This window comes from Chinchilla lanigera, unplaced genomic scaffold, assembly GCF_000276665.1.
Source record: "Chinchilla lanigera isolate Chin_1 unplaced genomic scaffold, ChiLan1.0 scaffold00009, whole genome shotgun sequence".
NCBI lineage: Eukaryota > Metazoa > Chordata > Mammalia > Rodentia > Chinchillidae > Chinchilla > Chinchilla lanigera.
In genome coordinates, this window is record NW_004955410.1 from 8,423,714 (window position 1) to 8,450,679 (window position 26,966).

The following is a 26,966-nucleotide window of genomic DNA, read 5'->3' on the forward strand; positions in this document are numbered from 1 at the left end:
ACTCCATGGCCTGGTGAAGTCGTCCAACTCTGCCCATCCTCAGCGCTCCCTGCTGCACTGTTTGCCCGGAAACCACAGAAAGGCCCCTGCCACATCTCCCGGCCCTGCTCCTACCTCAGGACCAGCTCTCTATGGCTCCTGGGCCTGCGGATGGCGGCAGAGCTCCTCCTCCTCCACCTGCGAGTGACACGGTCAAAATGGGGTCTTCATCCACAGTCTTTAAAGTAGCAATCGGGAAAATGTGTGCTTCACCACAGTACTCGCAGCCCCTAGCACGGTGCCCGGCTCAGAGCAAGCACTCAGTCATTATTTGTTCAAAGGAGGCACAGGCCGTTCTGATGACCAGGTGTTGTATTAGCACCTAACAAATTTCTTCGGAGCGAAGTCATTTCCAGGGTTCTCTATTGCCTTTTTAAAAAAGTGTAATTACGGGGTGATTAGTAGAAAAAGCTGAATAAGTGAAAACGTGGCTAAATTGAAAGTGTGCCTTCACAACTGATTGCTGTTACCGAAGACAAAATAGAAAATCAGCATACATATTTGACATCTTTTCCAAAGCTGACTGGCTTACAAATACTATGTAAAATTTAATTAAAAAATCAATGTAAACGGGATGGAGGTGTAGCTCAGTGGTACAGCACTTGTCTAGCATATAGGAAGCCTTGGGCTCCATCTGAGTAATACACACACACACACCATAAAAATGAAAACAAATGAACTTTAAATGGATTTGGGACGTAATTTTTATTTAAGCATGGGCTTTGAGCTCGGTCCACCCGAGAGTGTAGCGCTCCATTTCGCTAGTGGGGACGTGAGGGCTACAGGGCCATTAGAATGCTGCTGGTGCTGGTTTAACCTCATTAGAAGGTGTGAAGATGACCCACAGGAAAAACAACCCGCGAAGAGAATACAATAAAAAGAACATCCACTGTCTTACAAACCACTTAGTTACCACAGACACAAAATGGCAGTTACTGTGAGTAAATCAGCCACAGAACACTTCAAAAAATTTTTTAGACAAGGAAATAGGATTTTTTGGGGGTGGGTGGGAAATGGGGGTCTTCATCCACAATCTTTTATGTAGAAAATATTTCAAGGTCAAGCATTTTTCTTATCCACAAAACAACGCTAAATTAACATACATTGTAAAGAGTATATTAAAGGAGATACAATATCTTTACAACCATCTTCTTGGATAGGTATTTCAATTAACTTTCTGCAGATATAAGCAGGTCAAAATTCAGCAGCAAAATATTGCAGTGTAACAAGTAAATACAGTTTCAATGTGTTCTATGGTGGAAGAGAATACATAAAGGACAATGATAATTTAATCATATAAAACATGATACAGAGCTGAAATACAGTCCACTTTAAATAGCTTTGTGACCAAGAATGTTTAATACTGTGCTAAATGCCATTTTAAACATAAAATCTCTTAAAACTTTGTGCTTAAACTTTTTTGTTAGACTATTTCTTATTGTCAATACTGCCACTGTAACTGATATTCCAACAGATCACGGTTTTCACGGACACAGCCACATGAAGACATTTACTTATAAGCAAATAAAGTCACTTGTCCTTAGTTCACAGTGTGGGAACCTGGTATACACTCCGTCTTGAGAAAGGCTTACAGTGAAACACTGAGTCCTTGGCAGGTATTTCCTGATATCAGATGCAGTGAGAGGTTTCATAGAAGGGAAGCAACACGTCACATGTTGGAAAGAAAAAATAAACTTTTTGACTCTTCATGGGTTTCGCCTAAGTGACCTTCGTCTTCTGCTGTAGAAGTGCCTGAGCCCATGTTGCCGTGAAAAATTCATCATGTAATTTTGTTTGCGAGTGCTGTGGACAGCAGAAAGGATACAGGCAGGGAGGGAGAGAGAAAGAACATGTCAGTTCCATCACAGAAGGTTCCACCTTTTTAGGTCCTGAGTGACCCTATGTATTTGAGAAATTTCAGGCTTGTAAGTCATACTAACTTTACTGCCCAGGAGCTCAATAACTAAGACTGATGCCTGCATTCACTGCCTCAGGCCCTGAAGAAATCTTCCCCCGTTTTTTTTTTTTTTTTCAAAACCAGAGAAGAACCAGAAAAAAAGTAAATTCTCTTGGTGTATAGCAAAATCAGATGGAAGCTCTTGGATTTTGACTTTTAATCTGATTCATGAACTCTTCCTGAATACACTTGGTGAATGCTAGAGAAAGTACACATTTAATGTCTATTACTATATTCACATACATCTTTCACAACTAGGAAAAATAGCAAAAATAAAGAAAGAAAACCCAGACTTATTAGCCAAACTATCCTCATTTATGCAGTCTCAGGTTGTAAGAGAAGGGAGTTTTTCTTAAAATACTGGATTCCATTGTCTTTCTGAAACAATAAGCACCCGGGTTTGTATTGTGTAAACATGGTTTTGTGAAAGAGACACCATATTAAAAAGATGTCATAAAATACTAAGAAGGTATAATTGTACCTGTGTGTCTACATATTCTTCCACAGAGGTACACGCTCATTCATACATACGCACACATGTGAAGCTGATAAAAATACTGAAAATGGACAACAGGAGCTGAATAAAATTGTACAATACTAGCGGGGGTAGCTGTTAAGGTTTTGGCATGGCAAAAATATATTTTTAAAAGAATCATGTTCTAATATCATTGAAAAGAATGATACACACTGACCTGACTATGTGTAACATCAACATGCAGCTTATAAGTGTGAGCCTGTCAATCTAGTCCAAATTCACCAAGTTTCTTGAAAACATGGTCCCAAAGCTTTTCCTCCTGAATTTTGTGGAGATGTAAAATATGGGTAAGGCAGGGGACTGTCATAAGATGTGATCGCACCGTGAATGTCAGTATGACAAGAATTTGAGTTAGAACAAAGTGAAAGGAAAAGGTAATTGGGCACAGATCACCTAGTTGTCTGGGTTACAATCATCCCAGCAAGAGGTCATAGGGTGCTGTTTTACCTAGTGTGCTACCCTTGGTATGAAACTCAGCTACTTGTATCAGTAGTATTTGTAAAATGCCCAAAACTTTAAAATAAGAATCTGATCATTACAAAAGAAAATTCATCATAAAAAATCTCAAAGGAAAATACCTAAGTTGAACTCATAAGTTAAAAAAGTAAAAAGGGACAGCATCTGTGATGAAACCCCAATGACAGGATAGACCTGAAATTGATACATACTTTATAAAATAAAGTGCTAAGAATTTTCCACCCTGGATTTCTATATTACCAAAATGCTAGGAGCTATAAAATGGAGACAAAGAATATAGAATGAAGAGTTTTTTAAGAGAAAAAGATAAAGAGGTCAGATTTTGTCCCAGCTAGCCTTACCACCCACTCTACCCGTCCATGTGAAAGGAGCACTCCAACATCTAGATTATAGGTTCCAGGGCCACAGGTAGAGGGTGAACTAGAGCATCCGTTATTCACGAGCAGCGCTGCTGTCTACGTAAAGTTGAGGTACAAAAAAGGATAATGAGCTAAACTACTGCCCTAATCAGGTGTCAGGAGAAAGCCTCCCGTTGCTCCTTTATTCACAAAATCTAAGCCGGGCCCTTACTGTCTTCTTTCTAGCACGCCAGTCATCTGTAATCCTTTGTCTGAGCTGTTGTGGCCCCTACATGAGCCTCCTTATCTCAATTTTCTCCCCTTAGGAAAAAACTCCACTGCAAAGAAACTGTGAAATAGTAAGAAAGCATCATTTAGCACATAACTGTATGTATGTATCTTCCTACATGTGTATGCAGTCATTTCTGCACACCAATGTTAGTAAACTTTCTCTCCAGTGCTGGCTTCCCCTTACTCAAAAAGCATTCGTAACCTTCTCATCTATGTACACAGTTACAGCTAAGCCAATTTAACCAGATATTTCATGTCCTCTTCATGTTCAATCTGCTCTGTTTTTCAGGTCCTTCCTCCCACTGGAGTCCTACACAGACTACTCTATTCCACCTCAGCCCCCATCTTTCCTACCTGCCTCACTGGCCAACCTCCAATATCACTGCCTAGATTTCTACTTGCTCAAAAATCACGTTTCCTTTATTGCTTATCCCTGCTCCGGAAGTGATTATATTTTCTACTTTGACCTCACATAGTGGTCATTTTCTGCTTCAAATGGAGTCTGTTTGTCACACAACTTTCAGGGATTTCCAACTTCTCTTGTTTTTGGTACCGGGGATCGAACTCAGGGCCTTGCGTTTCCCAGCCAGGCGCTTATGCCACAGATCTATATCCCCGGCCCAATGGAGTCTGTTTGTAAGTTGGCTCCCCAAATCTGAAGGTCTGCTGATATGGGGGCCTGTGCCCCAGCACCTCCCACCCCACACCACAGCCTGGGCCTCCTGCCTGATCCACAGGTGGCCAAGGTGTGGTTTTGGAACTTTTGGTGACTTACTGATTGGATTCCTGTTGTAAATCATTACTCTTTAACTATAAGGAATAATTGCAAAGTTAAAGCAATGAAATTATTTTACTGAAAACACGTTTAAAATTATAAAGTACCCAACGAAAATTTAAAAGTTAAAATATATTAAAAGATAAACTGAGCATATTCAAGATATTTAGTTATCCAGTTCAACCTAGACTGGCAGGAAAGTTACCTACCTGCATATTTGGGAACAAAGGAACACTGAGCTTTATCAAAGGTTGATGTGCATGTTTAATGGCTTTAAACCAACTTCTCCTAGGTAATTAGTTGCTTCTTAAAGAATTGATTTAAATTTTCCATCTTTATGTGTGAAAAAGAAATATTAGCAGGTTAGAGATCTTCAATACCCTACAAATCAGTTCGTAGTGGAAGTTCACAGCTAATTTAGGGGACATTTTGATTCACTGGATACTCTTTAATAATGAATATGTTTATCTGAGTATCTTATATTTGGGTGCCTGAGAATGCTGGTATGCACATGGTAATGTGTTTGCTTCAGATGCCTAGTGTTTATATAGTTATATTAAAAATGACCACACTTTCCAAGCCTCCTTGAAACTAACTGGTAATTTGATGATGTGAAACCAAAGCACCTCCTGAGTCCGACTGCAAGCTAATGAGATTTTAGAGTTCTTCCAGTTCATAACGCTTTAAAAAAAAATCAAACACCATGGGGAGTTATACAAAATGCTGTTTGACTCTAGGAGCACTTCATAAACTAGCATGCTGTGTTTCCTAAAGTGTCTAGCTTACAAGTGTGAGTGTGAGGGGAGCTTTCTTTAAAAAACAAGTTGAAAGATCTTATGCTTCCTCACTTTTCTGTGCAGCATAACTATGAGCCTCTTTTTGCTTTTGATACAGGGAAGTGTATAACTCCAGAAAAACTCAGGAATAAGAACAGGTCCAGTGCACTTTTAAAGGTTTATTTCTTCACTGTAATTATGAGAGAAAGTCATTTTTATTCTAAAGTCAATGAAAGCAGGTTATATCGCAGGCGTGTTATGCTACTCGACATATGAATGTCCTTTGGCTGTGAGTAGAACTAGACCCATTGAAAAAGTCTCCCAAGATGAGTAGGTCATTGTAACAAGGGAGAATGGGTATTGATGGTTTCTTGGAAACGCTGTTCAAAGTTTCTGTTATCTCTGAGGGATTTAAGTGGCATGTAGAGTTAAAAAAATATGGCCCAGGTCCTGCTCAGGACATGTGAGCTTTCTGAAGAGTGTGTGACTGTGAACTATTACCTTTGAACTATTACTCTTCACTATAGCCACAACCATGGGTACTTACTATCATGAAAAGAATTCAACTGATTTTTAATGCATTCTAAAGGAGATGAGTGATGAAGAATTGGAAGAATTTGAGCTTATAGAAATTTAAGCATTTTTACAATTAGTAATTTTTTTAAAAGAACAAAAATGAGATAGAGGAATGCAGAAATAAGAATTCAATGGATTGTCAGAACCACCTTTCGGAGAAATATAGGGGAGTGTAAGGTGGACACCACCACTTTAACTACCTCATGAAGTTCCCTGGCCAGCCAGAGGACATAGTGTGTATCGCTTTGAGGTCATGCATTTGCAGGAAGACCACATACAGGGTAGGGTAGGGGTAGGCACGGGTGCCCCCCAAGACTTCATATTTCGCTTTCTTGCTAAATGGAGATGAGAATAACGTCTGATAATGTGCACCTCAAAGAGTTGTAAGAATTAAGTGAACACTTTCAGCACCTTGTGTAGCTGTTCAGGGAATGATAGCCTTTTCACTCTTTTAAGTTTCAGAGTATCTCAATTAGAGGACCCGTGTAAGTGTGCATGACCCACCCAACCTGAGGAAAGGATCTAGAACTCAAAAGCATCATGAACAAATCTCCCCTCGGCCAGTTCATTCACTGGTTTAGAACAGAAGTGGCCCAGCATGGGAGGGGCTTTGAAAGACATTGGTTACACTTAACCAGGACCCGGGGGCCTTTCATATACATTTCTAATTTCATTTTTCACACAATGAGTTTATAAGCTGTGGTCACTTCGAGGGCACCTAATATAGTGCCATGCACAGAGAAGAACCTAAGTGTCAAATGTTCCATTGTGTCCCAAGATCATTTAGAACTGCAGTTATATGCTAGATTATTCTTTCATGGGCAAAGGTCTTCTACAAAACTTCTCAGTTAACTTTGGTAACACTGATGAAGCTAGCAGTAAATAGCTCCCCAGATTTAGTAAGAAGGACTTACCTTACTCTAGTGGAAAACCAATGACAGCAAATAATGAAATATAACACAAGTTAAAAAATGCTTTTCAATGCATGCAGCACTGTGATTAGTCATAAAAGTCTGATCAGGTTTAGACGCACTATAGGATTTTTCATCTCTTTTGAAAATAGAAATTAAACAAGTTATTTCTTATTCTTCTATACCCAATATATACATAAACTTAACTTTTTAATGTAATGCAACATGCAATATTTGCTCATAACCGTATGTCAAGGTACATGTAGCCGTAGTACTACATTTGGCATAAATGTTGCACACAAAGTATAAATAGTTTAGCTACTACTATTATTTTCATCTGATTTTCAATTATTTGCATTTTGGGAAATACTAATTCCTGGATATATTAAGAAATGGGCTTTAGAAATGCAGAAGTCCTCTGTATCAGATAACAGTCAAATTTAATAAAAGATAAATATGTTTTGCAACAAATGTAATATGTTCATCTCCATAAATCATTTGTGCCAAAAATGTGACAGTATCTGGATGATGAATAGCACGAGGGGATGGTCATGATGGAGCTCATATTAAAATCTGACACACGTGTTTAAGGCCATAGCTAGCAACATATTGGCTTTCAATTCTCAGTAAATGTGGAAATAATTCACTTTTGTAGTAAACTGATGCACAAAGGCTAACTTTTTACTGAGTGATTCGCTTTCAAGGTACACATGCAAAAATCATCGCACTTCATTATCACATGACGGGTTGTGACGGAGACGCGTACACAGGAAATGTGATGTGTGAATGAAATGCAGTTGGGTGAGGGAGATTCTTAGGATAGAAGTCTGAATACCCAACAGCAAAAAGTTTAAGACAAAGGATCCTCTTTTATCCTAAGAAGAGCCCCACCAGCATGGATCTTGTGAGGGATCTGCCCAAATGTATTCACAAACATTGACTAAAAAATAAATATCCTACACTAGCAGATCAATTCAGAGAAACTGCGTTTCTGACACTGATCGTCCATGATTGCATTGCACTACATATTTGGAGTTTCCAGAATGGGGACTTTTGTAAGCTAGTGAGGCTGGAAAAAGGATCTGACATTTGGTTCATTTGTGGTATGGCAGATCAACAGGGGCTGATCATCAAGGAGCACTTTCCATGCGCAGGTTTTATTGGAAAACATCAGGAGAGTGGGAAGATTACACTCTCAAACAAGCATGGGGCTTATGGACTTTGCTTGTTACACCCTCAAAGGGTGGCTTTTCTCTTTATGGTACGGGCTTGTCATTCTGTATATCCATATGTATGAAACTCCAGTCTTCCCACATGGAGTCTGTTAGAATTAAACCATGCAGTTGGACATAGATTATGTATCTCGTCCATTTTTGCCTACACTTCTAAGTCCCAAAATATTCTCAAGAGTGCTGAGTTTGTTCTCGTCAAACTCATGTGTCTTGTTGATTGAAATGGGCAGTACGGATGTTAAAATCAATGTAAGATACCATGCGTGACCACAGTTTTTCTTTACGGGGTTTTTAGCATGTGTCCTTGGTGCACATGCACAAAAGCGAAACTGTAATAAAGCCAGATTAAGGCCAATCTTCACTTAGAAAAGAAAATGTGTCCTAAAGGTTCTTAAGTGAGATATGCGCTCTTCCAACCATTAGCTGCCAAAACACAAGGAGCCCTGTTTGCCGTGTCCTCTTGGGTGGGGCCGATATCTGCATTTAGTCCTGGGGTTTGTTTCTACTCTTGAGTGGGAAACATGCCCAGCTCGTCTAAGTGATGTTCTGTGACGGAGGTGTAGCTAGGTGAGAGCGTATTTTCAGCTAAAGGGGGCTTAATGGGCTTATTCTAATTTTCTATTTTAAATATATATCTTCCGTAGCAGCATTAGAATTAGTGATATTTGGGAATCATGATTCGAGCCTTGGCTAGCTTCTCTGTGCCTGTTATGGTGGGAAGACCGTTTAGAAAATCATTGTATCTCATTTTTTCTGAATTCTCTGGAAGTTATTTATCTTATGCTCGCCAAATGAGTGAATTATTTTGTAGAGATACCAATGCATATTAGTGAATTCTGTGAAAAAGAAGTATTCCCAAAAGATGTGGCAGCAAGGAATGTTACATCCCTTAAAAGCAGAGCAAGACATCAAAAACATCATCTTGAAGATAGAATTCCTTAGGGCTGTGTTTTTAGAAAACAGCTCATTTATCTGTGAGGAAAACAATTCCTTCTTTATAATTCTATAATTTTAACACGTTATATATTATTATACACTATACACTAAACTATAATATATCACATTAAAATTATGATTCTATAATTTTAACAAATTATAATTTTGAAATGTCATTGGCGTTTATTTTAAAAATTATGTGTATATGTACAAAAAAGTCAGTGGTATGTGTTAATTTGTAATTCTGAAATGATTCACTGAAAAAAAAAGACTTGGGATGAAACCAGTCCTGCCACTCCACGCATGTGTAGTGATACCCTTCATCATTTGAAATGTTTTACTTCCCTGACAGTTGGAGACAGTAATGTAGGGAGAGAACAGACTGGCACCCGTCATCAGTGATCAGTTCTTTAAAGCACTTAAATTCTGGAGATTAAGTAAACACGAAGTCCTACAGTATAGCTTATAGCTCCAGAAAAATGCCAGAAACCATAGGTTTCTGGTATTTCATATAATCTGAACTTCATTCTTGTGATAGTTTTGTTATGCTGGTAGTTCCTTGTGAAGATTAATACCAGCAGCAGTTCCAGAAGGTTCTCGTGGGTTCCGTGGAGAGGCTTCCTGCTGGGGCTCCAGGGCCCTCAGAGGCAGCAGAGAACAAGTTCTGTTTCCAGGTTGTAAAGGGGATGTTTCAGGTCAGGCAGGGGCTGTATGAATATCTGCACTATTCCTCTCACCTTAGCCCAAGGGAGGGAATTATTGGGCATGATATGTCTCTGAAATTCAAAATAGGTAACTGCAATTGCTTGTCTGGATGGGAGAAGGAGAAATATCTACTTAAATATATGATATGTTAAGGATTCTTAGGACTATCACAGGTAAAATTAGCACCTGTCTTCTCTCAAAGACTGACAGGCTTTGACATTTCCAAAGGAGTTGGTTGTGCTTTGTCCAGCACAGGAAGCCCCATCTGTTAATGCAAATTGTCTTGGTAAGAGATGTGAAAGACAGGAAGTGGTTGTTGGCTCTAATTTAAGCCTCAATGTATTAGAATCACTGGAGGTGCTTTTAAAGACGACTGAGGCTCAGCTCCTACCATAGGTCAGTTTAAATCTCCCATAGGCATGTACTCGAGCATCAGGACACTTCTTGACACTATCAGAAGCTTCCCAAGTGATTCTGGTATTCAATCAGATTGAGCAGCGATGCTCTGCAAGGACAGTAAATGGCTGTGGGGTTGCATTTTGGTCTATGTGGACATCTCTCTATAGTCTCACCATACATGTGCATTTTGGAGTCTACATTATTGTGTCCTGGAATCGTGTGGTCTGAGGAAATGGATAGCTAGGTAAGACATCAGCCTCATGTTTGATTTAAGACTCTGGACTGTTCCTTTAACCTTCAACTTTGTCTTGTGGAGGCAGAGCCCAGCAAGTTGTCCAGAAGCAGCAGAGCGCACAGTGGGGGCTTGTGTGGGGACCGGGTTGCTCTGGGAGCTGGGGGTTGATATGGATGCCATGCAAGCAGGTGCCTCAGTGAAAACTAAGACGAGGGCTAGCTCAAGACGGGAGAAGTCAGCTCATGGCCATGATCGAAAGAAAACAAATCTGGTAGTTTTCCTACCAGTTAAAATCACTTAAATTTGCTTTCAAAATGACTGAAATCAGCCACGAGACTGATTTCATTCTGGATTTGGTAAACAGAATGAACATTTGAACCTATCTACCGAGAAGATTCGCCTCTCCTTGCCAACAACTTGGAGCCATCAGTTCGAACCCGTCGAGACATAATCATTCCAGTTCTACAGGAACTAGATTGTTAGAGAAAAAGCAAGTCATCTCTCTGCGAGGGAACAGTCAATGTGGGCAGGTGACAGTGGGGAACACCCATCACTTGTGGGGAGGTAGCGGGAACACCCTTAGCTTCTTAGATGCTGGGACTGGTCAAGAGGAATCTGAAACCACAGATTCTTTGCTATAGTTCAACCACATCAGTACGTGGAGAAGACCTCGGGCATCTATGGCTAAGACCAGTGCTTGTAACTGGGTACATTTGCCCCTCACGCCCTGTATCTGGCCCAGTACAGACCCTTTCTCCTTCCAAGGTCATTCTATTTTAAAAAGCAACCCAACCTGGCATAAGACATTATTCCCCATTTACCTGGAGACTTTTATTTTACCCAGTTTAACCAATACCAGCAATCCTTAAATAAATGTTTGACGTACTGAAGTTTTCTAAGGTACATTCAATTACATTCATGGCTTTGTTATCTCACAATTGACTTGATCTACAGCTTGTTGCTGAAGAGTATAAGGCAAAGTGGTCCTGTGGGGACCGTCTCCTCAGAACAGTTCTTACTGAATTAAAGAGCATGCCAGACCAAAGGAGTGTCAAACCTTTTTGAAATGAACACAGGGGCGATGTATCAGATACTCACAGGACGACCTCCACATGGTCCAAAGCCCACTGATCATGACCTGTTCCATTGTGGCGTGGCTGCCACCAGCGCAGTAAGACTCCTTTCATTCGTGCCTCCCTGGGTCACAGAGAGAAGCGCAAGGAAGTTAAACACTAGGCAACAGAACTTCCTGGTATGTGACCTGCTCCTGCATACTGTATAGGTAATGTAAATCAACACACTTGGGGCATGGATATCAGATTTGCTTAGGTCATATTACTCTTCTAAGCAGTATTAACTTCAGTTCGCCACTCATGTGCTTGCAATATTTTCCCAACCTCTCATTCCTCTCCCTTGCAGTACCTGGAAAAGCAACACACGTGGACAATGTAGAGTGCTTTCAGTGACAGGCACCGTGCTCAAAGCTGGGCGAACAATGCCAGGCAAAACTGATGTGCCTGCTTGTGCTCAGTAAATTTTCAAAGTTAGTAAAATTAGCAAACCAAGCAGGAACTTAAGAAAGTTCGTGACAATCGAGTTTGGTTGTGTCAACTTGATTGGCTTGGGTGCCACCCAGTGGGCTGGAGGTGCACATTTTGTGGGTGTGTCTGGGGGGCTCGGGGAGGTGTGGTCATGTCTACACCTGGTCCCTGACCCCTTCCGCTCTGGCCCTGACCCCCTGATCTGCTTCCTAGCCCCAATGAACTAAGCAGATTTGCTCCACTATGTCCTTCCACCTTGGTGCTTCTGCCTGGAGCCAGCTGAGCCCAGGCTGAGTCTCATAAAACCCTGAACTAAATTAAGGCTCTCTTCCTTTGAGCTGTGGGTATTGAATACTGTGTCCCAGCCATGGGACAGGTGATAAGATTAATACAGTGTTGTTTTCTAAAGGACTAGAAATACTGTTTAAACAAAGAGATATATGCAAAGAGTATCTTAGAATTTAGTTGATGTCTCTCTTCCTTTTTGTCCTTCTTCCTAGTTTCAATATTTGCCTCCTGTCCTAGTGGAAAACAGAAATGCAACTCTGGAGATCTGGAATTGCCTTGGTTCTGCTACTGCCTAATTTCATGGCACTGGTCCAGTAACTTTACCCAACTTCTCACTCTAGTTCTGGGTCCTCAGGGATCGGCCTGAGTCCATGCCTGAGCAGGCCACTTACAGGGGGACATTGTAGGAGACTCTCTGAGCCTGTGTGAAGTCCTTTGGCTGGTGCTGGGCGATGACATGCCAGGTGATGCCGTTGTTGACGCTGTACTGCAGCAGCACTGCCTTGTCCACGGCGTGGGGGCCACTCAGGTCACTGTTGCAGCTGTCCGTCTGCGACTGGCTCCCAATTTGCAAAACAAACATAATTTTGCTGAAAAACACAGGGGAAATCATCTTTAGACAGAAGTCGGGGAGTACTGAAAGGAGTTTCCTTTAAAATCTTTGTTGCCCCTAAAATCTCTAATGCTGTACTTAATTTGAAGTACGGCAGGCTCTCTCTATGCATGGCTTCCACCTCTGCTAATTCAACCCATTACAGGCAGAAAAGTATTTGGGAAAAAACTGCATTTGTATTAAACATGTAAGAGCACTTTTTTCTCTTTATCTCTAAGGAAGAGAGTATAAGAACTATTCACATAGCATTTACATTGTATTGGAAGTTACCAGTAATGTAGAGATGATTTAAAGTGTACAAGAGGATGTACATCGCTTGTGTGCAAATCTACACCATTTTATTTAGGGTCTTTATCATCTATGGCTTTTGGTATTCCCAGGGGATCATTTAGTATCCTTTTGGTATCCCAGAACCAATCTTATCTGGGTACTACAGGGATCACTGTATAGTAAAATAGACCCAAATACGTTGTATTAGTCATGTGATTTTGCTTATATCATTTTTATATTAAATGTGTGAAAAATAACTTTAGAAGGCCGTTTTTCGACACTCCAGGATAAGCCATCCATTCATGATGTTGGGGATCCGGTTGGCATATTTCACCAGAAACATCTTTTACACTCTGAACAGTAACATGGACCACACTGGCAGTGAGGCTAGGGAGAGGACGAGGAGTAAACACATGATATTTATACTACATACTTTCCGAAGAGCTCCATGCTCAACAGCACTGGGACAAGGACAAGCGAGCTTGTCTGTTTTAAGAAAGGCTGTCTGGGGGCTGGGGATTTAGCTCAGCGGCAAAGCGCCTGCCTGGCAAGCGCAAGGTCGTGAGTTCGGTTCCCGGTGCCGGAGAAAAACCAAAAAAAAAAAAAAAAAAAAAAAGGCTGTCTGGAGATCAGAGCTGAGGGAAGGCAGAGCTAGAGCGTGCAGCTCCCGGCTCACATATGCTTTTCTGCTTGATATTCCTTTTTGCTCTTCAGCAGTGTCCTTGCCCTTACGAGACAGTTTTTAAACACAGGAAATGAATCGCCCCACAATTCCTAGTGATTAACAGAGTGGCCCATTTACAGCAGGTGCTTGAATAAAGAACAGACTCGAAATTTATATGCAGTACACATAAACTGATGTAAAATACAGTTATTTGTACAACATGGTGTGCAACTGTTAATTGAGCACCTGCAGCTTATATGCAGTCAAGGAACGCGGCAGGTTCTTTCCAGATTAGCCATAACTTTTTGGTAGGAGAAAAATGGGGATGGGTAGAGTCTCCTTTTAACATCTTCATGGTCACCATACAGGAATTAATTTTGTCATATTTTCATTGTTTATTATTATATTTAGGGCCAATACCTACCTTTTACTTTGAAAACACATTGTTACTATTTCTCAAAGTGAAAGGCTACAAGGGAACATCTATGTTCTCATTAACCAAAGGTCCAGTTCTCAAACATCCTCCTGGCTCCCGAACGCTCATCAGCTTTTGGGGAAGAGTTCAGCCCTTTGCAACACTTTTAAAGCCTTGGCACCCTTTCTTTCTTTTTTTTTTTTTTTTTCTCTTTCTTTTTTTGGTACCAGGAATTGAACTCAGGACCTTGCGCTTGCCAGGCAGGCGCTTATGCCACTGAGCTATATCCCCGGTGGCGTCCTTTCCTGATTATGCAGAGGAGAAGCTGTGTCTGCTCTGGCCAAGGCAGACCTGGGAAGGGAAATTCAAGCCTCCTGTGCTTGTTCTGCTCTGTCACTTCCCCAATGGCCCTTTGCCTGGAGTTTACTCACTTCATTCTACACTAGTCTCGAGCTCCTGCAGCATATGAATTTGTGAGGATCTTAACCATCCACCCCATATGTGCTTACTGAACTTACACATGCTACATATGTTTTGATTTCTACAAATCTTCATATACGTATTCAAATTTACAGACTTGCCCGGGTCAGCCTTAAGCGATCTACAGTATTGCTAGGAATTGTCCCTAGCCATTTCTTTATGCTTGGTTGTGTCTCCTAGTTTACGCCCAGGTCACCGCTACTCTGCCAATATGTGTGAAGAAATACAAAAGCAATTTCTAATAAATTTAAGTCAAGCAAATTGAGCTGTTAAAACACGTAATGTTTCCTGGTAGCAAATTCAAATGATATTTCGGTTTCCCCTGCTCAGTGACGTGTTCCACAAAGGCCACGATCAGCTCTGATGGACGGTGGCCCAGAGCCAGGCGTGCCCTGATTTATAGTCTGGGCTACAGCACAGGGCTTGGTTACCTTGCTCGGGTGAGATCCAGAGGTTTGGTAGCAGCTTGCCTTATCTGACAGCCATTAAAATAGAGCGAGTCTCCGTGGGCATAGGGCGCCAGCTGCCCACAGCCGCTGCCTATGGCTCCGCCCTGAATGGTCTCCCAGTTGGCCTCCGTGACTCTCGCAGATTCAAAGTTATCTTTAATGTAACTAGGAAGATCATGGCTGAAAACAGAGCAGTCATCACCTGGGGAAGGAGATAATCACAGATATCAGAGTCAGCTGGACCGAGCAGACTCACTGGAGATTAAGAACAGATATCAGTCTTAGATGTGAGCCATGGCTGTGCTGCTATAATAGCAGAACACCAGTAGACACAGAGGCCCACATATAAATGTTTCTCTTTTGCTGTGTCAGTTGTTACTGGCTTGCACTGCTGAAAATAAATCCCACTATTTTTCGGTCAGTGTCCATTAACATATGTAGGCGCTAGTGTATTTCTTTGTGCCAATCTTTTTTATTCACACACCACAGCACCTGGTCAGGTCCTGTGTGTTTATCAGTGCTAGGTCTCAGGAGGGAATTCTCACCCTGGCATGAGAGGCCAATTTAATTTCTTTTGCTCCCTGCATGATTTTATAGAAACAGGTCATGCTTCTGTTCTCCTTCCAGTTCTACATTTGATGATCCCTGAATATAGGGCTATATGTTAATGCATTGGTGGATTCTACTACCTCTCACAATACTTGGTACACTGAAGTTACTGTATTCAGTAACAATCCCGGGATAAATAAATGAGTGCTGAACAAACGGGGAGCATCAGAGACTGCTCCAGAATTCACATACACGGATTCTAACATCGTATGCTTGGGGAAATTGTATAATTCTGATCCTCTGTGGATAAATCTTTCAGCTCTGAGAACAATGTTGAAGGGAAAGACCAACACTAGTACTGATCTTCTTTGTGACTCTTAGTAGCTGTGTGATCTTTGGTAAGTCGCTCAAACTCCTCAAGTCTTGGTTTCTTCACCTCAAAAGTGGGAGTAACTGTCTTAACCATAGGGAATTTATGGGGATGTGATGAAAACTAAATGAGTCTAAAGAATGGATTGGTGTACGCTATGCGAATAATGAAGTGTGAGACGGTGTACGGATTCATTCAAAGAAGCCCCTTCTTCCTTGCTATGTGCCAGGTATCAGGCTCTGAGGATAGGATAGGATGGTATGTATGATTGGTTTTTTTTTTCCAGTACCGGGAATTGAACTCATGACCTTGCGCTTGCCAGGCAGGTGCTGTGCCACTGAGCTAAATCCCCAGCCCCAGAATGGTATGTAAAGTGAGCTTTGTGATGGCAGAGGCTGGAACCTGTTAGAAGCACTGGCTCAAAGGAAAGCAGCGCTGTAGGCCTTCCAGCAGGCGGCAGGATTTTCCTGTGGTGTGAGGGACCGAGTGGACACTGACCTCATTATATGTTCAGTCTCTAGACACTCACGCAGTTAAAATGCATTTTCTCTGTGTCATGAAGGTTTTGTTTTGAGTGACACAGTAGACTGGGAAGCAGAAGGTCTTAGTCATCAGCTGGGTCTTGGGAGCACACTGGTGCCTGCTGTGGGAAGAGGCTGAGGAAGGATGGACAGAAGCAAATGCACACTAGCAGAGCCCTCGGGACAGGCAGCGCAGCCCGGAGGGAGAGAGGCTGGGGAATGGAAATGAGGTGTTGGGGTGTGCGTGGGGGCGGAGAGATAAGGAAAGGTAGGGGTGTGAGATACTAGAGAAGCATTTATCTGCATTTGTATTTACTAATAAATTTGCATTTGTAGAATATCTTGAGTGGGCTTCAGTATTATCAAGCTAGGCTTGAAAATTCATTCTAATGATAATAACTCCATGATCCAGGAGTGTGTTTTGTATCTCGGATATGTCTGCGTGGAGTTTTACCCATTCCCAGCGGGCTGCTGTATCCCTGCTAGGATGGGGGGCCTCACAGTGTCCCCTACCCACCGCTGCCCCCGGGGGTCACACCTCGGAATCCCTCGTCGCAGATGCAGACGGCGCCTGTGGTGCAGTACCCGTGCCCGCTGCAGAGCTTGGGGCAGGCCTCGCCGATGTACACGTGGTCGATGGCCCAGCTCTGCTTCTCCGGCTCTTCACCCTTCTGGATCCATCGGAACTGTGTAGCACTGAGACACCCACGGAGGGCAGAAGAGAGTCAGGAGGCTGTTGCTCACCCTTGCTCTGTCCAGCCTCCGCCTCTGGGGCTCCCCAAATGTCCCCCTAAGGCCCCCCAAAGACAGAGGTGAATACACTTCTATCCCTCAGACTCAGAAGTTACCCTAGAACACCTTTCTGGAAGCTCTGAACTTCCCCGAAAACTGTATGGAATTTTCCATTCTGGTTCATAATAATTCTGTGTCCATTTTCCCACGCAGCTCTATCATCTTCCAGATCTTTAAATAACATGAGGGCTGGTCTAGGAAGATGGCCAAGCATCACATTTATCCTTAGCTCTGTGCAACCTGGCAACCCTGCACCCAGGGGGAATCTGCATCTAGTCAAGAAGCACAGCCTCTGGGAGAGCAGAACGCCAGGGCAGAGCAATACCAACTCTAGTCTTTGTTTGGGTCCATGGTTCAAGCCCCGTGAGTGAGTCTGGCACACATGCGTGTGGTGCATAGTCAAACTCTGAGACCCAGGAATCACTGATGAACCAGCTGCTATTTCTTCTGATTTTTTTTCTTGGGATGTGCAATTGCCTCTTGGGGTACGACTGGCAAGAAGAGAGGGAGAATGGCGAGTGGGTCCTAGGTCCTAGGTCTCGCCTCTCTTCTTCAGGGCTTTGCGGCTTCCCTCCCTGAACTCCGTGGAGACTGGCAGACGGTTGCGTTCAGCTTGCCTTCATACCCAAACCCACCTGGAGGAGACGTGGTCAGGCAGCTGGATGGTGACCCTCTTCCAGCTCGAGCTGTTGACGGCGTTGTAGATGGTGGCTTCGTGGAACTGGAATGGGGAGCAGCCGATGCTGTTTGAGGAGGAAGGCAGGCACTGGTTCTGAACAAGCTGCCAGGAGTCAGACCTGCAGAAAACGGGAGTTGCGCAGGTGCAGTGTGAGAGACCTGGAGGCGACTGATCCAACGCCAAGGTAAAGCTCTGAGGTGGGAGTAAATTACTTTTAGGTGAGTTTTCTGTTTACATGTATTTTTAATTACATATCATAAAAGGAAAAGTTGAAAACAGTTTCTCACAAGGTGTATTCTGACTCTAAAAGCACACCATTATATTTACAGACAAACGAGTAGCATGCATGCTGATGGATCCTAGGGGCTTCGTCCCACTAATGTCAGCGTCACTAGAGACATATTTCAAGGCAGCTGACAAAGCTGTCAACCCAAAGTCAGCTTGCTATAATTAATTTTTGAAAGTGATGGTAGGAGACAGGCATAGCAACAAAGCAAGTACACTGTGTGAGACTTTTCTTCAATGCCACGGGCATGTTTCGGGAGCTGTACTGTGGCTGAAACATTCAGATCATTCATTGCTTAAAATTTTCCCACCTCCAGTGAGCTCAGTAACTCTGCTGAGAGCATCGAGAAATTCCCTCAACCTCCCAAAGAAAAATGGAAAACCATAAAAAGCCACCCGTGGAGTCTCCTAACATCAGGCAGAAGCAGGTGACAACTGGATCAGACGTGTCCACAGGGAAGAGCCTCCTGTATTGTTTGGTGTTTTCCCCAAGTGGCCCCTTCAGCCATCTCCAGGCATTCTGGAGATGGGTAGCCTTGTGCGCGAGCAGTGGCCACCCTTGTGGAATGCATGGGGACATGGGAAGGCCCTTTCAGATGACTCATCTGCATGACAAATGTTAACGGTCTACCGTTGACACCAGCCCTCTGAACGGCACTTGGAACTGGGTTAGCCTTGGTAGCACATTCATAAGCTGGCCTACCTGATTATCCAATTCATCTAGAGCAGTGGTGGGGGACCTATGGTACATGTGTTGTTTTCTTTTAAGACAAAAGATACTAACGTATGAGTTATTTTTTTCTAAACTAAAACAATTTTTTTCCCTAATGTTGGTTAAAATGAGCAATATGAATAAAACCATTCTACTCTAAGGACAAACTTGGTGTCTTACCTCCTTTAAAATATGAAGTTTCTTATGATAAAGAGAAGTTTTTCTTGGTTTGAAGGAAAATTGGAAGATGTGTAAATGTTTTACAAATCAAAATTGTGTGAAAATACAAATGAACTGCTACTTTTAAGACACAAGAATGCCTCTCTGTAGCATTTGCCTTAAAAGAAAACATTTACATTATGCATTTAAGTTTGGGAAAAATACAAAATATGATTTCACTGACCTTGCATCCTTGGTGTATTCCAACATTACAGAATGGAGGTCACCGCAGGACGTGGCTTCACATCCCACCACAATCTAAAGCAAACATAAACGATCAACACACAGGAAGGCTCAGTGATGTCTGATAACATTCACCGGAAATCCCATCCCTTATAGTGGGGGGAGGGACACATGACCAGTATGTTACACTTATGCATACAAATGCTACACTGAAACCCCAGATTTTGTAAAATTAATAGGCACTAATAAGAAACATGTGAAAGAAAGCCCACCCCTCTCTATCACCACTCTGACTGCTCATTCAGAAATATTCAGAGAAGATTTTACAGAACAATCTGCTAGGACATCAAGAATGCATTCTTTTAAGTTCTGTTGGGAAGATGTAATTTTCCATGGAGATGAGAATTAAGGTTTTATAAGGTACTATTTCTATCAATTTAATTAGTAGTGAAATTGGGTAAAAAGAAAGTAATGTGAAGAGAATTTATGGAAAGAAATTCAATGTTTCACTAGTACAAAATATTTTCACTGATATCTTAACTTCTTGGTGCTACTGTTCAATCTTTATTTGGAATTGAAAATTGCAGTTTTAATTACTTAATATTCACTCTTAGGGCTTTCTGTCTTTCCCTATGATTAAAAGTTTTCCATACCATATGCAATTAAATGTTTGAATCATTAATAATGCATAAGTGCTATACAATGTGGTGATTCAAGTTTAAATCCTAATCATCTACTTATTCAACAAATCCTATTTCAGTGCTGCTATCAGGGAAGGTTGGTGCCAAAAATCCAAGCCATACATTCATGAATAAAACAACTCAGAATTCAAAGCGAGTATAAGAAGCATAGTCCAATAACGGCAACGGAGATTTAAAGGATATAAATAAAATGCAGTGGTACTTCATAGGAAGGAGCCATTGCATTTCATTAAATGGATGGGGAAGTAATCCATCAAATAGGGTGGGTGTGAGCTGCCCCTGAAGAATGGGAAGGGGATGCAGGGTATAGATTGGAGAGAGATATTTAGGGGGAGTGAGCAGATGCTGATGTAGGGCCTGGCATGAAGTGCGTTTAGATCCCAGTGGAGGATACGTGGACTGGTGAGTGGTAAGGTTAGAAAAGTTGGTTGAGTTCGGCAGATCATGAGTTGTAGTCTAAGGTTTGATTTTAATTTGGTAAGCAATGGAGAGCTGTTCAAGTTTTTATAAGAAGTGGAATTCTGACCCCAGGTTGGACTTTGTAATGGTCAGTCAGGCTGTGATGTCAGTCAGATAGCAGTGGAGAGAGATTTGGGGTGAAAAGAGGACTTCGTGGACAACTGGCCTAATTAGGGCAAGAATGGAGGTGGGAATAGCACAAGCAGAAAGGTCGGGTGGAAGCCAAGAACACTGGAAATGAGAACTAAAAGGGTATGGAACTGATTGGATTGTCAAAAGTGAAAAATCAAAAGTTGTGCTAACAGTTCCAGCTAGTTCCTTGGTGGAAGGTGGAGTCTCAACAGAAACAAGACAGTCAGAAGTGTTGGTCTGCGGAGGGAGGACAGCAAGTTCAAGGTTGGACATGTCGAGTTGAGGCACCAATGAAAAAGGCAGAAATGTGTAGCTGTCTCTGAAATTACCAAGTTAACTGTTAGTGACCCTCTCAAGGTTAAATATGCAGATTTGAGATTAGCTTTTCAAGATGTAACACTTGAAATCAGAGGACTGGATAAAATTCCAATGGTGAGAATGTCCAGTAATAAAAGGACAGATGAAGAAGCTTCATGTACATAATAGGCAAAGTGTAAGAGATAGAAGACTTCAGCATAAGAATGTTACAGAGAGCTAGCGGCAGAGAAAAGCACATATTTGAGGTTTTGATTTATAAGGTTTGGGAAACGGAAATCAAAATACATATATGAGATATAATACAGTCACATTTCTTGCTATGTCCCAACATTTTCAGAGATTTTGCGTGTGTGTGTGCGTGCGTGCGTGCGTGCGTATGTGCATGTGGTGTTTTACCGGGGATTGAATCTGGGGCCTCCGCACTAAGCTATATCCCACTCCTTTAAAAAAATTTTTCTAGTTTGAGACAGGGTCACACTAAGTCACTAAGTCACCCCCGGGTGGGCTCAAGCTTTCCATCCTCCTGCCTGAGCCCCCCAGAGATTTCTAAGCTCAAATACTCATGTTTGAACAAAGGCCTTGGTGAAAGAGTGCCTCTTTGATTCATAAGCTACAATGTCTTTTAATGAATGAAATCAATCACTTACAGTTTTCCAAATATGCATTCCCCCTCCCACACCAAACATAACAACTGCCTTGCTTTGAAAAGCCGCTTTCCCTTACTTTGAACTGCATCATGTATCCTGGCTGAATAATGAGTTCTCGGGAGGAGAGAGCGTTCTGAGTCTTGTCTTTCTTTTTGTTTGGCCAGTAGAGGTGGAAGGATGGATTGCCACAGAATCCTGCTGTCCTGACTGCGTTGGGGTAGAAACTCCAGTTCTCTTCGTGGGAAGCACCTTCTGCGAAGGTAAGGTGGAAGCAATATGGCATGTTATGTTCCTGAACAGACTGGCTTATTGTTGAATTGCCTGCACCTTCACGTTCTAGCTTTTTGCTTGCTCTTGAGGAAGGATTTCTATCTTATTTAATCACTTTAATATATAAATCCAAGATGAGAGGTCAAATTTAGAAAAAGCACTATATGCCTAGTATAATGATTACCCAGTTTTGAAAATGGGTAAACTTGCAACACCCTAAAGTTCACTGTTTGAGTGATTGCAATACGCACTGAAAAGAATGATTATTTGGGGTGTTATAATTCCAAATCCCATTTAGGGTGAGACATTCTGTCTTTACCTAGATTTGTCAGTCTCCTTTGACATTTCAACAGCAGCCAGTTCTGAAGATTTGTTGAGCAGGAGTATGTGCTAGGCATTCTCCTGAGTTCTCTTTATGAAGAAACTCAGCAGAAAATGCATAGACAAATGGTTGACAAGAGAAGAAAACAGTTCACTGCCTGTGTCTTACCATCATCAAAAGTGTCTACCAGTTGACTGGGATTGATTTCTGCTCCACCAATCAAAATGTTGTCTAGTGCCCACTGGGCACGCTCCACCCCCGAGACTACTATTCCATTGCTGATCACAAAGGGCTGCCACCAGCGAAGGCGTGTTGTGTTGGTGAGGGCCTCCTCGGGAAGAAGGATGTAGTCATGTCGGACAGAAATGTACTTCTGGAAATCCATCTCATGGAGCAAAGTCCAGGAAATTCCTGTGAATGCAAATATGCCAGCACTGTAACCCATCTGGACAACCCTTCCACCAATCAACATGGTACTGCAGATATTACCAGCTGCCTAAAGAACTCTTCAGTCAGAAAATTTACATCGACTTTGCTGACTTTCATGTAGGCACACGCCACTTACAACCTTGTTTCAGTATGAGACATGATATAAGGGGAAAGAAATATGTGGATAAGAAAACATTGCAAAATAAAAATATTTTTTGCTTTCACAATTTAGTTCTAGATCCTTGCAGGCATTATTTCTCATAAATAATAAGACACACTCATGTTTCTAGACGATGACTTCCAGAGTTTAAAAATGTGGCTACTATCATTTCACGCATCTGTAATTTGTTGGACTGACGTGAAGTTTATCTCTTATTACTTGAGAAGTCCATGGGTGCAATGCTTAAGTCACTTAAGAAAACATCTTTTGAATGGACTAAAATATTTTAGGTTCATCTATCATTAGCTGGTTATTAAGAATGATAACTGTCTGCTAATGATTATTTTCTAAAGAGCTCATGATATTCCTAGTCTGGTTTTAGCAATTCCAAAATAATGAAACAATTTCATTAAAACATTCTATAAAATACTCATGAATTCAGAATATTATCTTTCACAATGAATGAAGCTATCTTGTGGATTCTCCATAGTATTTACTACTTGTTTGTTGTTACAAAAACTTTTGAAATGATTTACAGCATTTCAAAATGTTTTAAAGATGATCTTTTACTTAGAAAATTATACAAAATGTATTAATTGTATTACTCATAATGAAGCTTAAGTTGATGCATAAAAGGGTATTTTCTTTACTCATAAAGTTTGGAGCTTATTTTGTAATGTGATCTCTCTTCCATTCATTTTTGGGTTGATTTTTACGTAACACAGAAGTGACAGGTACGGAACATGTAATGCAGACAGGATGTGTAGCTTTTTCTTCACAAAGCCTGCAATTTGCTCTGCATTGTCAGCAACACCCTGCAGCTGTATCTTAGGTGTTGGATGGCATCTGGGATCTGCTCCCAGTGTGGCTCTCACCTCCATCGGTGGAGTAATCCAGCAGCACGCCTTCCTTCCTGCAGATGGGCCGATGGCAAGAGGTCATGTTGTTCTCACTACCGATGCGTCCCCAGTACTGCAGGAATCTAAGCGCAAGCACATACTGTCCATCAGAATACTCAGTGAGAATGAATACTCTACTCCAGTCCTGGGTAAAGTTTTCACCCAACATGTATTCCTTGCCTTGGGGCCAATTTGCTACACTGAAGTAAAGATAACAAACAACTGACTTACTTTGCGCCTCTGAGATCCAAATCTTGAGTAATAGCTTGTCTCACAGTGGATCCCCCAAAATAGAGGGCCGTGTCCTCCGCAAGAATTCCACACTCAGTGCAAGTGCTTCCACCTTCTAAGGCCACCCACAAGTCAGGCTTGATTTCCTCACTGTCAAAGCGCTCCTTCAGGAAAGTCTGGGAAAAAAAGTGGGATGCAGTTAAAAATAACAATTTCATGTAACTATGGATACTTAAGACAATACAGTTAATTAGACTTAAAAAAAATAGAGCTACTTTCATTGTTTTTCCAAAGATATTTTAAAAAGACAACAGGATATCAGCACAGTTTTCTTTTCTATCATACACTGAAGATCATTTCAACTACTTAAATTATTATTCTTATTTTTTGTCTTTTTGAGACGGGGTCTCGCTGTGCAGTTCAGGCTGCCCTTGAGCTCACTTTGTAGCACAGGCTGGTCTCAAACTCACAACCATCCTCCTGCCGCAGCCTCCCGAGTGCTGGGATTACAAGCGTGCACCACCATGCCTGTCCTAAACTACTTTAATTATGCTTAATAATTATAACTTAAGGCCGAGAAGGAAATCTTAAAAGTTAAATAACTATAGCAAGTCCTATTTGTGAAAATTACTTAAGCATACACCTCCAAATAGATATATTTATTTATGTGGTATATAAAGGTACTATTGTGTTATTCTATTGTTAAACATGCAAAAAAAAGGTGTAAGATAAGAGCAGACTTTTAATCTTTCCCAACATTCCCCAGTGGATTGCCCTGGCGTGTGCCCACCCGCAGTGGAGAGTATGGGTGGGCAGAACCCTTTAGCCTAGATTGCATTTGTGGCTGGCCAGGAACATCTGAAAACAAAGCTTTCTGTTTAAAGTTAAAGGAAAATTAGCTTTAATATTAAGAGGAAGTCGGATATATGTTTATGAGTTCATCATAGCAAAGTTATAGGGTAATGGAGAAATATTCAAAATCTAGAATGACATGTTTTTCCTGGGTCTCCAGTTTATCCTTTTAAAAAATATAATCAACAAGGAGGAACAGTCTGTTTCCCAAAGAGGGTAGATAAAAGTACCAAAGTTTCATGGCTATATTTCATGTAAAATTAACTTATTTCCCATAGGATTGTCAATATCTTAATTCTTCTATCCTTCTGTTCACAATACATTCATTTTGTCCTTGATATATTTATGAATTAGGTTGAGATATTTTAAAATTGTATTTCATTTCATTTTTTTGAGATAAATTTTTAAATGGTGGAAACATATAATGAAAAATGTTTGTTACGGCTGCAATTGTGTTAACTGTACGCAGAAAAACTACACTTATCCAGTTCTTTAGGACTGTCATCCACTTGCTGTCTGTGTGGCTAGACCCTCTTCTTCTCAAACTTAGGACATAATCAACTGGGTAAAGATACACAGTCAGTCACGTGTCAGTCTGACTTTACTTCACTCTTTGAGCAAATGAGCACAGTTTTCATAAAAGAAGATTTATACATGAGAAAATGAGTCCGAAGAAATGCACGGTTAACGATATCAGCTCTCACTTGAAGGATTTGAGTCGTAGTTAATATTGTAGATTTGTATAAGTTCTTACTGACCTGAGGAATACTAATGAAATCTCGATGTTCATGAAAGAAACTAGATTTCAGTTTATTTCTTGTGGCTTATCAATCTCTAAGTAAGCACTGTTCATATTCATTTTTAATATGAAATGATCAATCAGCTCATTGATCTGAACAACAAAGATGTCTGCATTTTACTGGACCTAAGTTGCACCTAATTACTTAAAAGAGTCAGAACAGGAAGGCAAGCAAGTCCACGACAGGTGTCGTGCTGGTTTTCCAGCAACCATTTCATCCTAGATCATCCACCCAAGAGAGTCACTGTCATAACGGTTCTAAGCACTGACTTTTAATTCCAAAGTTTTGAAGAAAACAAACATGGCAGAACAGGTTTCGTCTGCATCATTTGTCACACATCTGTTGGATTTCAGTAATTTGTGCTCTTTTAGCCTCGTCATTTTTCTCTCATCTTACTGGTGAGCTCAGGCTACTCATTCACAGAGAAAAAGTGTATGTGGCTAGTGTGTTGTGCAGCTGCATTTGCTTTGCATATGAAATAATAGCTTAGTAGGTAAAAAACCCAGAAATGACCTCTTTATTCTTAATCTATTACCATATTTTAGCAGCCAGTAAACCAGAATATCTAATTTTCTGAATGAAAATTCAGGCACTGTTTAAGCCCATTTGAAAATGTGGTGGTGTATGATAGCATATCTAATTACTTGTTTTATTTTATAGCAACAACAACAATATCCTCCTTTAATAGGGCATCCATTGGAAAAAGGAGGCTGACAGGCTTAATACCGACTTTCAGACTACTTTAGAAAATAAAGACAATGGGAGTGACTGTGTTCTTTAATCCATAAAGTCTGGCTTAGCCTATAAATCGGGCAAGTTGTACTGGAACTTGATGCAAATATTCTTGAGTCTGGGACACCTAAGACATATTTTTGTTTTCTTAGTTTGTATCCAAAGGATTTATTTCCTGAGAGAGTCAAAGAATCTCCTTATAGACTGTCAGTGTTACTCATCAGGTGGTCTCTAGGCATAGCCTGCAAGGAGGGCAAATGCGCTGCCCGCTGCACCATTACCTTCAGAGTGTGAGTCAAGTAACAGTTGGGTCCAGAATATCCCGGATCACAGATGCACTGCTCCTTTAAGCAATCGCCGTGGCCCCGGCAGTTGTCCAAGCATCCGGGGCCCAGGTAGAAGTTATCGATTGCCCACTGCATATCTGAATACTTCTGATAGAACCGAAACCTAACAGGACTGTTGACAAAGCAAAAGCAAAGGAATGAAAGACAAGATGAGTTTCATTCAGGTCCATTTTGCTGCTTGTGTATTCACTGCTCAAGAGACAAAAACATGTAAGAAACTCTTGCTAGATGAAATGGGTTAATAAAAAATGCATTCTGACCACCAGTATCTTTCTACATGCAGGGCTGGAACTGTAAAGCTCACTTTAGCTCAATTTTATAATATCTGAGCAAACTTTGTAAACAAAGTGAAAACCAACAGAATCTCTATTTCAAGCAACAGGGTATTTAAAAATACAAAGCAGAACCTTTCCTAAGTTACGTTTCTTTTTTTTTTTTTTTTGGTTTTTGTTTTT

General features: G+C 41.2%; 1 protein-coding gene across 2 annotated transcripts in view; it reads right to left on the reverse strand.

Moving 5' to 3' along the window:
• Nucleotides 1–725: 725 nt before the first annotated feature.
• Reln (reelin) overlaps nucleotides 726–26,966 on the reverse strand; it is a 439,528-nt gene continuing 413,287 nt past the window's right edge. Inside the window, exons 53-65 of one of the 2 annotated variants that reach the window (XM_005377235.2) lie at nucleotides 26,446–26,623; nucleotides 23,781–23,956; nucleotides 23,526–23,632; nucleotides 22,230–22,472; nucleotides 21,546–21,721; nucleotides 19,214–19,287; nucleotides 17,770–17,931; nucleotides 16,881–17,038; nucleotides 14,885–15,104; nucleotides 12,404–12,601; nucleotides 11,281–11,379; nucleotides 6,679–6,684; nucleotides 726–1,842 (exon numbers count right to left, since the gene is read on the reverse strand). In XM_005377235.2, the coding sequence (XP_005377292.1) occupies nucleotides 1,746–1,842; nucleotides 6,679–6,684; nucleotides 11,281–11,379; nucleotides 12,404–12,601; nucleotides 14,885–15,104; nucleotides 16,881–17,038; nucleotides 17,770–17,931; nucleotides 19,214–19,287; nucleotides 21,546–21,721; nucleotides 22,230–22,472; nucleotides 23,526–23,632; nucleotides 23,781–23,956; nucleotides 26,446–26,623 (1,894 nt within the window). In that variant the 3' untranslated portion in view covers nucleotides 726–1,745. The remainder of the gene's footprint in view (nucleotides 1,843–6,678; nucleotides 6,685–11,280; nucleotides 11,380–12,403; nucleotides 12,602–14,884; nucleotides 15,105–16,880; nucleotides 17,039–17,769; nucleotides 17,932–19,213; nucleotides 19,288–21,545; nucleotides 21,722–22,229; nucleotides 22,473–23,525; nucleotides 23,633–23,780; nucleotides 23,957–26,445; nucleotides 26,624–26,966) is intronic. The other variant, XM_005377236.2, reaches the window with a different exon arrangement.